The 14,367-nt window shown below is 39.1% G+C and overlaps 1 protein-coding gene across 2 annotated transcripts in view; it reads right to left on the reverse strand.

Moving 5' to 3' along the window:
- Positions 1–565: 565 nt before the first annotated feature.
- The window catches only part of pkp3b (plakophilin 3b), a 43,336-nt gene continuing 29,534 nt past the window's right edge, over positions 566–14,367 (reverse strand). The window contains exons 9-14 of one of the 2 annotated variants that reach the window (XM_029125500.2): positions 12,941–12,997; positions 10,386–10,568; positions 10,130–10,283; positions 7,650–7,845; positions 7,224–7,311; positions 566–1,240 (exon numbers count right to left, since the gene is read on the reverse strand). In XM_029125500.2, the coding sequence (XP_028981333.2) occupies positions 1,202–1,240; positions 7,224–7,311; positions 7,650–7,845; positions 10,130–10,283; positions 10,386–10,568; positions 12,941–12,997 (717 nt within the window). In that variant the 3' untranslated portion in view covers positions 566–1,201. The remainder of the gene's footprint in view (positions 1,241–7,223; positions 7,312–7,649; positions 7,846–10,129; positions 10,284–10,385; positions 10,569–12,940; positions 12,998–14,367) is intronic. The other variant, XM_010890482.4, reaches the window with a different exon arrangement.

The raw sequence follows: 14,367 nt of genomic DNA on the forward strand, positions 1-14,367 counted from the left end.
TACTCACCCTTAGTTGATGTCAAAGGAGATAAAACTAAGCCAAACTCTATTTGTCTGCATTCCATGGCTTTCTCTACTCCCTTCATTAGAAAGTTGGTCCTTTATTCCTACACCATTCTGCATGACATCACTGAGATCCTTACCCATACCACAGTTTATCCCTAAGAATGTGATAAACTGCTTCTGTAAACTTGAATACCTCACCACATTGTCCAAGTCACTTCCTGCCATTACTCCTACAACAGGAGTATCGGGAGCCCAACCTCCACACTGTGCACTTAATAAAACAAATAAAAGTTTGATTACATCTTTATAATAGGTCTGTACACAATTACTGGATGTCACCTATTAGGCATGTCTGGGATACTCTAGTCTACTATAGATCAGTAAATTCTTTAAAATTTAAAATAGTTGAAATAATTCTGATTGTTAAACATTTTTGGATTCACTTTTTAATTTTGAGTACTCCGAATGATTATGTTAGTGATTACTTTTCATGTAACTGTAATCAATAACAGATATTATATTAGCCTGCACATCAAAATGCCAGAGATCATACAGGATATTGCAGATAAAGAAGTCTGATCACTCCTTAGCACTTTATTTGGACATCATTACAAACTCCTTTGATATATATGGTACAAAGGTTATAGTGGACTTTAACAGTATGTTGTAGGAGGGGCATGTTGAGGCTGAGTTTTTCAGAATTCTATTTTCATTTGGATATTGCGGGTTACCGTGTGTAAATAAATATGGAAAAGTCTAATGTTTCATTTAAGGCAACAAAAGGTGAACATTTTGAAAGGGGGTGGTGACTTTCTATAGGAAAGGAAGTCATGTGGTATTGATATTAAAAGAGGCATCCAAAGCTTTTTGAATTCCAATTATTATGATACATGTATGCACATAAGGCACCACACAAACACAACCTCTTGTTCCTCTTGGATAACTGAGACATTCTTGTTTCAGACTTCCAGATTCAACACACTTTGATGATGGCTACAATCAATAAATGCATTACGCCAATACAATAGAAAACTATTCTACAATGGTAATTGTAAAGAAAAACTTATAATCCTTGTCATCAAGGAACTGGAATGTTATGATGGATTCAGGTCCCATCAAAGCATCCATTGGAGACTCAATATGGTAGGTTCATTGTGGATGTCCTATGGCTATTAATCCAGCCAACCAGTCCGCTCTAAATGGTGTCAGTGAAGTCTTCCCTCGTGAACCCTTTCTGTGGAACACAAGGGAGAAGGCAACAAACAAAGCAGAACATTTGTCAAGGAACAGCAACTTTTTATCAGAAGAAAACAGAAGAAATTTTACACTGAGAAAAACAGCCATCCATTATCTACAATAATATCCACTCTCAGCATTCCACTATTAGATTCCAAACATGCCATTTAACCGACTATAGTGGATGGCCAGGACTACAGATTCAGACCATATAGTGACATTTTGCTTGCCCTTTTCTTGCTTTTTCAAGTTACAAAATATTTATTAAGTTTAAGTTTTTAATATGAATCACTCGTCCTAACATCAAACAGTATACTTTTGCAAATTGCGTGTGTGACTTTCCCAAAGAGGGAGTAAGTGTGACAACAGCCTCCAGTTGGGGTGGGAAACAGGTAGGCAGCTACTGCCCTACAAAATGAGAATTTTCTAAATGAAGGATCAAAAGAGGAAGAATGATAGAGCAATCCAAGCGAGTTAAGATGCTGAAATCACAGTGAAATTTAACACACCTGTAATATGCCTTTTACAAACTTCAATTCACAAGCTCTCTCTCAATCCAGTGTATGCTAAAGACACAATATCCACTTGGTTTACTGGCATTATAGCAGACAATATAAAACATTTACAGCATATCAAATTGCCTTGTCCCCCTACATGGAAACAGATCTGTCCCCAGATGAATGTCAAATGCATGGGATAGGAAATAAGGTACAGGAAACCTGTCAATGGCCTTAGTAGTTATGTGCAGTTGCTGGATAATTCATTCAATTTAGAAATACTCTGCATTCCTGTGAACAATGTTCACCACTCTCAAAGCCACCAATAAAAGGCTGCAACTAGACATTGTTTTAAGCAATTATTAGTAGTTATGTACCTCATTTAATGTATAAAACATGTCAACAATATCCTCCTATTCAGGAGAGGCTGGTATGTTGGATTATGATTTAAGTTTTCCTTTGATTGTTTACAGGCAAGGGGTCATGCGTTGCTGTGGGCATTACGGTCAGAAATGTGTTAAATGCCAAAAGATTTGTTTTCAATGAACGACTCGAAGATCATAATGAATGAAAAGCTTTCAACATATTAGGCATTTAGACACTCATATTCATTACAGTGAAAAGATAAGCATTTACATGTTTTCTGAAAATTGGCAGGGACTTCACCATTTTAGCCTCTAGGAGAAGCTGTTCCATAATTGAGGTGCCAGGACAGAGAAAGGTTTAGACTGCATGGAATGGGAACTGCCCCAAAGGGGCAAAACTGCAAAGACCCCAGAGGTGGCTGAACAAACAGCCCAGGTAGGGATATAGGGTTTAAGAAACCCCTCATTCTGCGCTGTAGGAAAGCACCATTGCCCTGTAGCAGATACAAGTTTGAACTGGAAGCCAGTGGAGTATGAAGACAAGCAGGGTAACATGGGAGAACTTGAGAAGGTTGAACACTAGGCAAGCCAATACATTCTGAATAAGTTGCAAGGATTTGTAGGCACATGCTAAGAGCCCTACCAAGAATGAGTGGCAGTAATCCAGAAAGGAGATGGCAGGTACCTGTGCTGCTTCCTACGTGAGGTAAGACTGTACTCTCCAAATGTTGTAAAGCATGAATCTGCAAGAGCAAGTCACTACCTTGATGTTAGCAGTGAATGACAAGGTGTCTAGGATACTGCCAAGATACTTTGCACTGAGGGAGGACACCGTGCAGTTTTGGGCAATGTTCTGCTGGTAAATTCTAGATCCAGGCATTCGTGTGGATGTCAATCTGACACGTGCCACCTACCTAAATATTGTTACAGACCAGGTACACCCCTTAATGGCAATGGTATTCCCTGATGTCAGTGGCCTCTTTCAGCTGGACAATGTGCCCTGCCACACTGCACACATTGTTCGTTAATGGTTTGAGGAATATGATGAAGAGTTTAAGGTGTTGCACTGGCCTCCAAATACCCATGATCTCAATCCAGTTGAGCATCTGTGGGATGTGCTGGACCAACAAGTCCGAACCACGGTAGCTCTACCTTGCAACTTACAGGACTTGAAGAATCTGTTGCTAATGGCTTGGTGCCAGATACCACAGGACAACTTCAGGGGTCTTGTTGAGTCTAAGAGTTGCCAGGACAGCGCTACTTTTGCAGCACGCCGAGGACCAACAGCATGGTCATGCTGGCAGGTTGTTATAATATATTGGCTCATCAGTGTACAATCTAATCAAATCACTGAATTAATCTCTCTGTAGAAATAAATAAACATGCCAATGCTTTTCTCTTACTATAATTTTTGGGGGGTGCAACCAACTGAAATTGTTAATCTGGAGCACTCGACAAGAAAACTGCAGTACAAACACATGTAGTACTATAGCACAAAAGACAGGACCATCTAGTTCACAGGTATTGAACTGGTTCCACTGAGGGTCAAGTGTCTGCAGGTTTTCACGCTCACCTTGTATTTGATTGATTAATTAGGTCACTAATTGGTTAGGTTCTACCCACACCTGGTTTATGTCTGAACTCAGAACCAATTTAAAAGAAATAACAAAAACCAGCATCCACTAGGCTCTCCATGGAATGGGTTTGACACCTGTGATCTAATTGGTAATGGAATGCCTTGCTCCAGCGATATGCTTTGCCACACCCACAGACAGTTTTTTCTATGAAAGCAGTCTGGATCTACAATGAAGATTATATTACTCTATATGCATCCCTGCTTCTTCAATCTACCTTATACTACATTTGGGAAGGGACCATAGACACACTGTAAACAAAATTCTATATTTTTGGGAACATCAGCAGTAACATGTTTTCCAAACATATTTCAGTGTCATAATTTTTTGTTTTGTCTCTACTCCATCATTTTGAAATAAAATGGACGATGGGATTAAAGTACAGACTGTCAGCTTAGATGGATGTATCAGCCTCTACCATTGGCAACACACTTCACAAGCCAAAATACAGAGGCCGCACTGCAAAAACACTGCAAGTTGAAAAAACACTAGCCTCAAAAACAGGATGGACAAAAAAATACCAATGAGAGCCTGTCTCATGTGTAATGTACTATGGATAAATAAGACAAATTTGAACATGTACCAGAGTGATTGCAAGTGGAAATTGTGGAGATAAAATGCAACTGGCATACCAACTTTAAGTGCATTCAGAAAGTATTTAGACCTGTTACCTTTCACCACACTGTTGGGTTATAGAGTTAATTCATAAATGATTGCATGATATATTTCTTGTCACCAATTTTACACAATACCCCATAAAGACAAAACAAAAACCTATTTCGAAATTTGTGCCAATTAATTGAAAATCACAAATGTTTGGACACACCTACTCTCAAGGGTATTTAATTTCATACTTTTCAACATTGTAGAATAATAGTGAAGACATCAAAACTATGAAAGAACACATGGAATCATGTAGAACCAAAAAAGTGTTGGAACAAATAAAAATACATTTACATTTCAAAGCGGCCACCCTTTGCCTTAATGAAAGCTCTGCATTGCATTACATTTTAGTCATTTAGCAGACAGTTTTATCCAAACTGACTTACCGTAAGTACACAGACATTTTCCCCAGGAGCAACGTAGGATAAAGTGCCTTGCCCAGGGACACAATGACAACCGGCCCAGTCAGAACTCAAACCGGGAACCTTCCAATTACAAGCCTGACTCGCAAACCGCTGAGCCACTGGCACCCCTCCTCACAAGTTAGTCATCTGGAATGCTTTTCCAACAGTGTTAAAGAACCCATTTCAATTGGGTTGAGGTGAGGTGATTGTGGAGGCCAGGTCATCTGATGCAGCACTCCATCACTCTCTTTCTTGGTCAAATAGCTGTTCTTAGACAAATTACAGATGTGTTTGGGAAAAACAATTGATAGCCCCACTAAGCACAAACCAGATTGGAAGGCATTTCGCTGCAAAATGCTGTAGTTGCCATGCTGGTGGTGTGTGCCTTAAATTCCAAACAAATTACAGTGTTACCAGAAAAGGGACCCCATACCATCACACTTCCTCCTCTATGCTTCACAGTGGGAATCACTTGTTCATGCACTCTTTGTCTCAGAAAGACATGGCAGTTTGCAGTTTCATCATAGCTCTAGTTGCAAATGTCTCTTACTAAATGAGTGACTGAGTGAGTCCCCCTTCTTAAATAGCATAGTGGTTAGAGAAGCAGACCTCCAAACTATAGGTCCTGCGTTCGTATCTCCTCACAGTCAAACAAAAAGCGTTATGAATTATTCCGTTTAGACGAAAACTTCGCTGGCTATAACCTTCAGTATATACATTATAGTAAGCCTGAAATAAAACAGTTTACAGTTATATTGCAACTGTTTCTGGCATGGAAAAGTTCATCTTCAGTCTTGCTAGCACTAGCAATTGCTCAATTCTCATGACTATTCATAGGAAGTTGGTAGATACTAGTAAGCCTATTACTGGCTAATAAGCTGTTAAAACGGCTAGTGGCGAAAGACATACAGTTCATAGATGCTATTTGTGGTGGAGATAAACTTAATAAGAAACGTTAGTCAGTTTAACACAATCCTCAATGGAGTCTAGTGACTGCTGAAACGTGTAATGCCGTGGTGTAGTGATTAAAGACAGTGCCTCTCACGTGGAGGACCTGAGTTTGAATCTAGTGAAAATAACTGCTTTTATTAATTTTAAATGTGGCCGCAATAAAACTGTTTACGGTTATATTGCAACTATTTCTTGTGGATTTTCAAAGTACGCACCCAGGCATGCTTTCTGGGGCAGGATAGACAAGAAACAACATTCAGGGTAAGCCTAAACTGTTTACGGTTATACAGTATTGCGACTGTTTCCGGTAGATTCCACGACTCTCTCGTCTTTTCACTGGATGAAAAAGTTATTGTCACCTTTATTGATAGTTATTTTGTATCAATCTAATTCACGAATGAAAGAAAAAAGTTGTTATGCCATGAAATGAAATAGTTTTGTCAGTGTAAAGTTCAGTCTCGCTAGCAATTGCTCAATTCTAATGACTACTCCAGTATGTTAGTAGATACTGGAGTACAGTTCATAGACGCTTGTGGTGGAGGTAACATTTGTAAGAAACGTTAGTTACTTCAACACAATGCTTAATGGTGTCTAGCCGGTGGGTAAGCATGTAGTGCCGTGGTGCAGTCGTTAAAGACAGTGCCTCTCATGCGGGAGATCCAGGTTCGAACTGGGGGAGGGCAACAGTATTTAATCATTTTTATTGCAGGCCGGCTGAACTAAGCTTGCCTGGTTCCTTTTCTGGTTTGTGACCGTGTTTGAAGAAACTTTCTAAGTACTTGATGTTTTGCGGATTGACTGACCTTCATGTCTGAGTAATGAACTGTTGTTTCTCTTTACTTACTTTCTCTTTACTCATTATATAAGTGTATTTATCAGGCACCTGTTAATTGAAATACATTCCAGGTTATGTTGAGAGTATGAAAAGACTGAGTAAAGCTGTCATCAAGAGTGGCTACTATGTAGAATCTGCAATATGAAATGTATTTTGATTTGTGTTTATTCTTTGGGTACCTACACGATTCCATATGTGTTATTAAACAAAGTATACAGACCTTTTGCTAAGATACTCCAAATTGAGCTCAGATGGATCCTGAGTTATGATGTCTCTAAAGCTTCACTTTCAATGATTTTACAAATTTCTTTATATCCTTCCCAAAGAGCTATATACCTTGCCAAAATTAATCCGAGCTCAACTGATCATACTAATCAGTTGAATTTACCACGTGGACTCACATGAAATTCTACAAATATCTCAAGGATGATCAAAGGACACAGGACGCACCTGAGCAATATGTGGTTTCATGGCAAAGGGTCTGAATATTAATGTACATGAGATATCAGTTTTTTATTTCCAGTAAATCAATATATGTATTGAAAAAAGTATACGTAATTGTGCATATAAATGTAGTCTATAACAAAAGAAAATGTGGAGAAAGTGAATGGGTCTGAATAGCTTAGCCTCACTTGTTTATAGTCTTTATGCAGCTTGTTGTATTGGAACATGTTGCAGAGTACCGTGGAGGCAGCCTTTGCAGCGTTCAGGTTTCCTGGGCTACATTTGGAGAGAAACAAAGAAAAAAAAAGAAAGAAAAATCTGTCATAGCCAGACAGGAAATTGGACATTAAAAGCAGATACAATGAAAAACAAAATAAATATATTTTTTTTTAGCATAAGAGTATTTTTAGACAACTGCAAATTTCAAGGCAGATGCACATTCAAGGAGATGATCTGTAAATAATCAATAATGTCTTTTGCCTGCTTTCATGGATTACATGGTTTACCTGAAACACTTGTTGAGATGTCCCTGCTCTTCTGTAAATCACATGTTAAAAGAAGTGAAAAGGAGACTCGATGACTACGTTAACAACACTGAGAGACAAGCCACTAACCTGTTGTCATGAGCAGACTTGATTGCAACAAGTTTGGGGAGTCCATCAAAGTATGCAATGTCTCTCGCAGCTAGTGAGCTGCCTGCAACCAGGTTGTTGAGGGTACCACATATGTTGACAACCACTTCACTGCCAGGTTCCTTTTGGAAGCTATCGCTGGGGATCTTGCTCACCAGAATGTTCACAACCTTTGTAGCTGCAGGTCAGAAGGGGGAGATGTAGCCATTATTCACTTTCCCCTAGAACAAGAATAACTGTGATGTGGCGATGACACTGGCAGGCGAAGGCTTTGATAAGCAAAATGTCTGGATATCTTATCAGTTCACTCTAACCTTGCTACCTTCTCTTCTGCTTAATCAAAGTCACTTTCTATCATTAATGTTTTTTTCCTTCAAGAAACCCTTCTCTCCCCAATCCTCCACCTCCTTTGTATTCACTTTCTGCAAATGGCTTTGAAAAGAAGGTCACTTTTTTGGTTACAGTTCCCATAAAGTAACTAGTTACGTTACTTAGTTACTTTTAGATAAGTCCTTTGATTCTATATTCACGTGTTGGTCACTTTTAATGGGTTATAGTATTATTACATATTCAGGTATTGCATTGTTAGTGTCAGTCACCAGCATAACATTATCAATCATTAACCATTATACAGCAAGAGTGACCAATCCTATCATGTCAAGTAATCATATACCATAATGAGAAACAATATTTACATTTAGTTCTTGAATCTCTTAAAAATAAAGAAATTATTATGTATTGCAAGCGCCTCCACATTTTCAGGTCAAGCTTATTCAACAGCCTGTAAGTACCAGATATATATCCATTGCAGTGAAAAATTAAAAACTAAAATAACAGCTGTAGTATTGTACACTGATAAACATACCTTCTCAAAAAAGAAAACATTAGGCACATTGCAATTTGAAATCTCTTTGCAATAATGTGCATAATCCATTAATGGAAATTACTAAATATGTTTTGAAATGATTCTGAATAATCATGTTTATAAAAAGAACATGTATTTTGATGTTCATTTGCGATTAACTTTGGTTGTTCAACAGAAGATGATTTGGCATTGAACTTAGGTTGTCCAACAGGCAAGAGATTCCATAACAGCAACCCTGGTGATTGGTTAAAGGCGAGGGTAATAATGATGTAGTGCTTCCCAAGTTCAAATCGTACAGCTCAGCCATCTACTGCACAAATTGCTTGTCGACGCTACATGTCAATTTGAAATTACTAGGAGCTGGTCATGTGGCTTTGGTGGATGTATAATGAACTTCAGCAAGGAGAGCTGGTGCTGCCATCTTTGCATCCTTTGTTGGAGGAAATAAACATTATGTAAAGCTACAGTCACTGGAGGGAAATTGAGTAATGCGTTACTTATTTAAATAATTTTCTAGTAAGGGATTACTTAAATTAAATAACGTGTTATGTTACTCGTTACCGATAAAAAAGTAGTCTGACTACTGTAACATTTTACCCCCAACACAGCTCACGTCATTCACTCTGCCTACTGTGTCCATTTGTCGTTCAAACACCAAACCTTTCAATGCATTAACATTTACCCTTTTCCCTACTCTCTCTAAATGAAGTCCTGTAAATGGTGAGGTCCATGTTACCTAACAACCTGCCCCTTGAACCCGTCCTCTCCTTACTTCTCCAAATCATCTCTGGATACCTTCTCCAATTCCTTCCCTAGCAGGCAACTGGTGCCACAAAGGGCTCAGTTCTAGGCTCCTTCCTCTTCTCTCTATACACTAAGTCACTTCTCTCTGTCATATCCTCTCATGTTCTATCCTATCAGTGCTAAGTGGATCAACACATTTTGTTCTCCTTATCACAGCCAAGTGGAGACCCATTTCTGCATGCCTGGCTGTCTCTACTTGGATATCATCCCACCACCTAAAGCTCAACCTAAACACGACAGAGCTGCTTTTCCTCAAGGGGAAGGCCAGTTAACTCCAAAACCTCTCTGTCATGGTTGACAACTCAATGGCGCCACCTTCCATGAGCGCAAAGAACATCAACATGGCCCTGGAACACACGGTCATTCTCCACAAACATCAAGGCATTGATTTGATCATGAAAGTTCATGCTCTACATAATAGAGTATGACTTACCAACACTCAGTTGCAGTTTACCTGGCGTGAGCCTATAAGTGTCTGAAATAGTATGTGTCCCACACAGCATGTGGCTCACGCCAGGTAAACTGCAACTGCCTAGCAGCTAACCGAACTGCTAAATTTTTCAAATGTAAATAATAATAACTTTATTTATTATTATTTACACAAAGTACAATTACACAAAGTGCTTTACACACAATAACAATATATCTTATATTAAAAAAAAGTTAGATTTCAAAGAATGCACTGACGTAGCATCTCTGACGTTCTGCGGTAGGCTGTAAAAGTGTAGCAAAGGCCCGGGATCCCCTTTAGCTTTCAATTTAGGATTGAGTGATGAGGAGGATCGAGTCTCACCCATGTCATCCTGGATCCTTCTGTTTCGGGAAATGTTCCTAAGGAGGCCAGTGAGGGAGCGGATCTCCAGGGCACTGGGTGTCTTCAGGAGGCCTAAAATCACAGGCAGCATCTGCTCCTGCTCCAGAATCACCCAACTCAGCAATGATGCCCACTAATACACAAGGGGATAACAAATATAACGTCAGTGTTGAGTCCCTCTCTCTGTTTAGATGTAAATCTGAATTATGCAACTGGCTGGGGGCAGGAGACCTACCCTCGTCTCTCCAGCCGTGATGTTCTGGAGAGCACCGACTGCAGCCTCTCGCGTGGCTGTGTTGGTCTCACAGTGCTGCAGCACTTTGTTGTACAGCCCAACCACATGGGGATGCCACAGCCACTCTGCCCCCTTTGGTTGCTTATTAACCTCAGAGAAGGTGGACAGTTCCTGGTTCTGTCGCTACAGAGATTAGGGCAAGACTTTTACTACAGCAGAAACAATAATGGTTGTATATCCAATGGGTTCTCAAACAGGGGTCCCAGTCAGATCAAATATTATTTGTATTACCAACAACATCAGATTAAACTGTATGAGCAATGGGTATTGGTATTTACAACATTGCACCAATAATCAATTTTATTGGTCCCCAAACATAAATACTCTGTAATATAACCTTTAAAAACACTTTTCTATCTGACTCAAAACACAGAATGTTTCTATTTTAAATAACACAGGCAAAAGAAACGTAATTCGGTCATCATAGTCTGCTATTATAAATATCCACATCTTTTTTGTTTGACATTAAATGCCAAAAGACCATGCCTCATAGAAGCTTGAATCATAACAGAAACTCCCGACGGGCTGAAGAGAGTTGAAGATGGAGAAACGCATTCTTCTAAACATGCCCAGTCATGACATGTTTATTCTTATCACACTGTCTACTTGAGTTGCATTCATTTGACTATTGACCTCAGTATGCTAGCAAATGCCCAAACCAGACACATGGAGTCACTAGATCACAATGAAACAAAGAAACCCCAGTCATTCAGGCTGGTAGATCCTATTCCAGATCAGGAATAGGATCTGGGTTATTATAGAGGCGCCCACGACTGCCATTTGTTTGGGGAACCATTATTTGATTTGACATTGTCCTGTGAAGAGGATTTTGGAGGTTTTATGCTACCAGTAGATAGTGCTTCTACTGACGCTTCTCACAGAGTTTTTCTGGGCATACAAGACATATTCGGGGGGCGTCATGGCCCTTTGCTACGTGAACAGGCACTTCATCCAAACACTGAATCATACCTACATTTTTCAAGGTATTGTCCTTGTTCAGGCTAAAATGGGATTAGAATCAAATTAATTTAGGGGGCCTGCAAACAGTATTTTTCTTGATACGGTACTGCTCTGGACAATGGATGGTACTAAGGCTCTGAAAGGAAAAATGTGTTAATGGCGACAAATAAATTATGGTAAATTGCATGTGCTAACTTGACATCCCTACTAATAATATTTAAAAAATACATTAAATACAAATAATGTATTGTACAGAAATGCACCAAACTAGGAACATCTGACAATATGAAACTTAGCTACTGCCTCGCCTCTCTCTCCAATTTCAATAATCTGTCCAGAGTTGCCAACATATTTGTTTTTACATATCACTTTCAGCGATTAAGTATTCATAGATGTCAATTAATTTAACTCTACTATTTTATCAGATACTGAATTTCATGTTTTAAACATATTTAAGATTTATTTCTTTATTTTTAAAAGAAGCCTTTCATAATATCTTTGGATATTATGCAGTTACCTTTTCATAAAAAATGTTTTTTGCAAAAGGATTTCTCATTAAAGAGGTCCCTCAAATATCTTCTTGGAATTGGAGTAGAAATGGTTGAAAACCACTCCTGTGGAGCATGATCCATGTATTAAACTGGCCAAGCTATAACATAAAATGCATGGGAAACAATGTTCATTGTCAGAAAAGTTTAATTTTGGGTGGGAATTTAGTATGCATTTTGAGTCTTTCGTAAAAATTTGGGTCTGATACATATCTGATCCAGTTTAGATCCAAATATCTATCACTGACTTTTTTCAGATCCAATCTGTCTAACCTTGGATCCCAGTCATATTTAGTATTGATTTTACAAAAATTGGATGTGTGTTGTAGGTGACAGACCAAAATCTAATTCACACAGTAGAGATATACATTTCATTATCCGATGAAGACCTTTACACTGCAGCCAAGTATTCACACATACACTCACCTAAAGGATTATTAGGAACACCTGTTCAATTTCTAATTAATGCAATTATCCAATCAACCAATCACATGGCAGTTGCTTCAATGCATTTAGGGGTGTGGTCCTGGTCAAGACAATCTCCTGAACTCCAAACTGAATGTCAGAATGGGAAAGACAGGTGATTTAAGCAATTTTGAGCGTGGCATGGTTGTTGGTGCCAGACGGGCCGGTCTGAGTATTTCACAATCTGCTCAGTTACTGGGATTTTCACGCACAACCATTTCTAGGGTTTACAAAGAATGGTGTGAAAAGGGAAAAACATCCAGTATGCAGCAGTCCTGTGGGCGAAAATGCCTTGTTGATGCTACAGGTCAGAGGAGAATGGGCCCACTGATTCAAGCTGATAGAAGAGCAACTTTGACTGAAATAACCACTCATTACAACCGAGGTATGCAGCAAAGCATTTGTGAAGCCACAACATGCACAACCTTGAGGCGGATGGGCTACAACAGCAGAAGACCCCACCGGGTACCACTCATCTCCACTACAAATAGGAAAAAGAGGCTACAATTTGCACGAGCTCACCAAAATTGGACAGTTGAAGACTGGAAGAATGTTGCCTGGTCTGATGAGTCTCGATTTCTGTTGAGACATTCAGATGGTAGAGTCAGAATTTTGCGTAAACAGAATGAGAACATGGATCCATCATGCCTTGTTACCACTGTGCAGGCTGCTGGTGGTGGTGTAATGGTGTGGGGGATGTTTTCTTGGCACACTTTAGGCCCCTTAATGCCAATTGGGCATCGTTTAAATGCCACAACCTACCTGAGCATTGTTTCTGACCATATCCATCCCTTTATGACCACCATGTACCCATCCTCTGATGGCTACTTCCAGCAGGATAATGCACCATGTCACAAAGCTCGAATCATTTCAAATTGGTTTCTTGAACATGACAATGAGTTCACTGTACTGAAATGGCCCCCACAGTCACCAGATCTCAACCCAGTAGAGCATCTTTGGGATGTGGTGGAACGGGAGCTTCGTGCCCTGGATGTGCATCCCACAAATCTCCATCAACTGCAAGATGCTTTCCTATCAATATGGGCCAACATTTCTAAAGAATGCTTTTAGCACCTTGTTGAATCAATGCCACGAAGAATTAAGGCAGTTCTGAAGGCGAAAGTGGGTCAAACACAGTATTAGTATGGTGTTCCTAATAATCCTTTAGGTGAGTGTATAACAAGACCTATGTGATTGTGCAATTCATCAACAACCCTGTTTCCAAAAAAGTTGGGACACTGTAAAATGTAAATAAAAACTGAATGCACTGATGTACAAATAATTTATCCCAATATTTAATTGAAAATAGTACAAAGACTACATCAAATGTTGAAATTAAGCAATGTTATTGTTTTTGGAAAAAATGCCCATTATGAATTTGATGCCAGACACATGTTTTAAATATGTTTGAAAACAGGGTGGTATGTTCTGATCAAATGCTACATCTTTTTGGGATTACTGAAGTAATTTGCAGTGTACAAATTATTTGTAACTCCTACCCAGCCTCCTGACCATCCACTCAAGTAACAATCCGCTCAGTGTCAAATGTCACTGGTGATCCCTACTGGATATTTTTCAGTTTGATTTTAAATAAAAATTGTATATCCCCTTTGGGGGTCTTTTACAGAACAGGCAAAACGTTTGGACACACCTTCTCATTCAATGCGTTTTCTTTATTTTCATGACTATTTACATTGTAGATTCTCACTGAAGGCATCAAAACTATGAATGAACACATATGGAATTATGTACTTAACAAAAAAGTTTGAAAAACATGTCTTATATTTTAGATTCCTCAAAGTAGCCACCCTTTGCTTTTTTGATAGCGCTGCAAACCCTTGGTGTTCTCTCAATGAGCTCCATGAGTTAGTCACCTGAAATGGTTTTCACTTCACAGGTATTTTTTTCTTTATTAATGGGGTTGGGACCATCAGTTGTGTTGTGCAGAT

The sequence above is a fragment of the Esox lucius genome, chromosome 2 (assembly GCF_011004845.1).
Source record: "Esox lucius isolate fEsoLuc1 chromosome 2, fEsoLuc1.pri, whole genome shotgun sequence".
Taxonomy (NCBI): domain Eukaryota; kingdom Metazoa; phylum Chordata; class Actinopteri; order Esociformes; family Esocidae; genus Esox; species Esox lucius.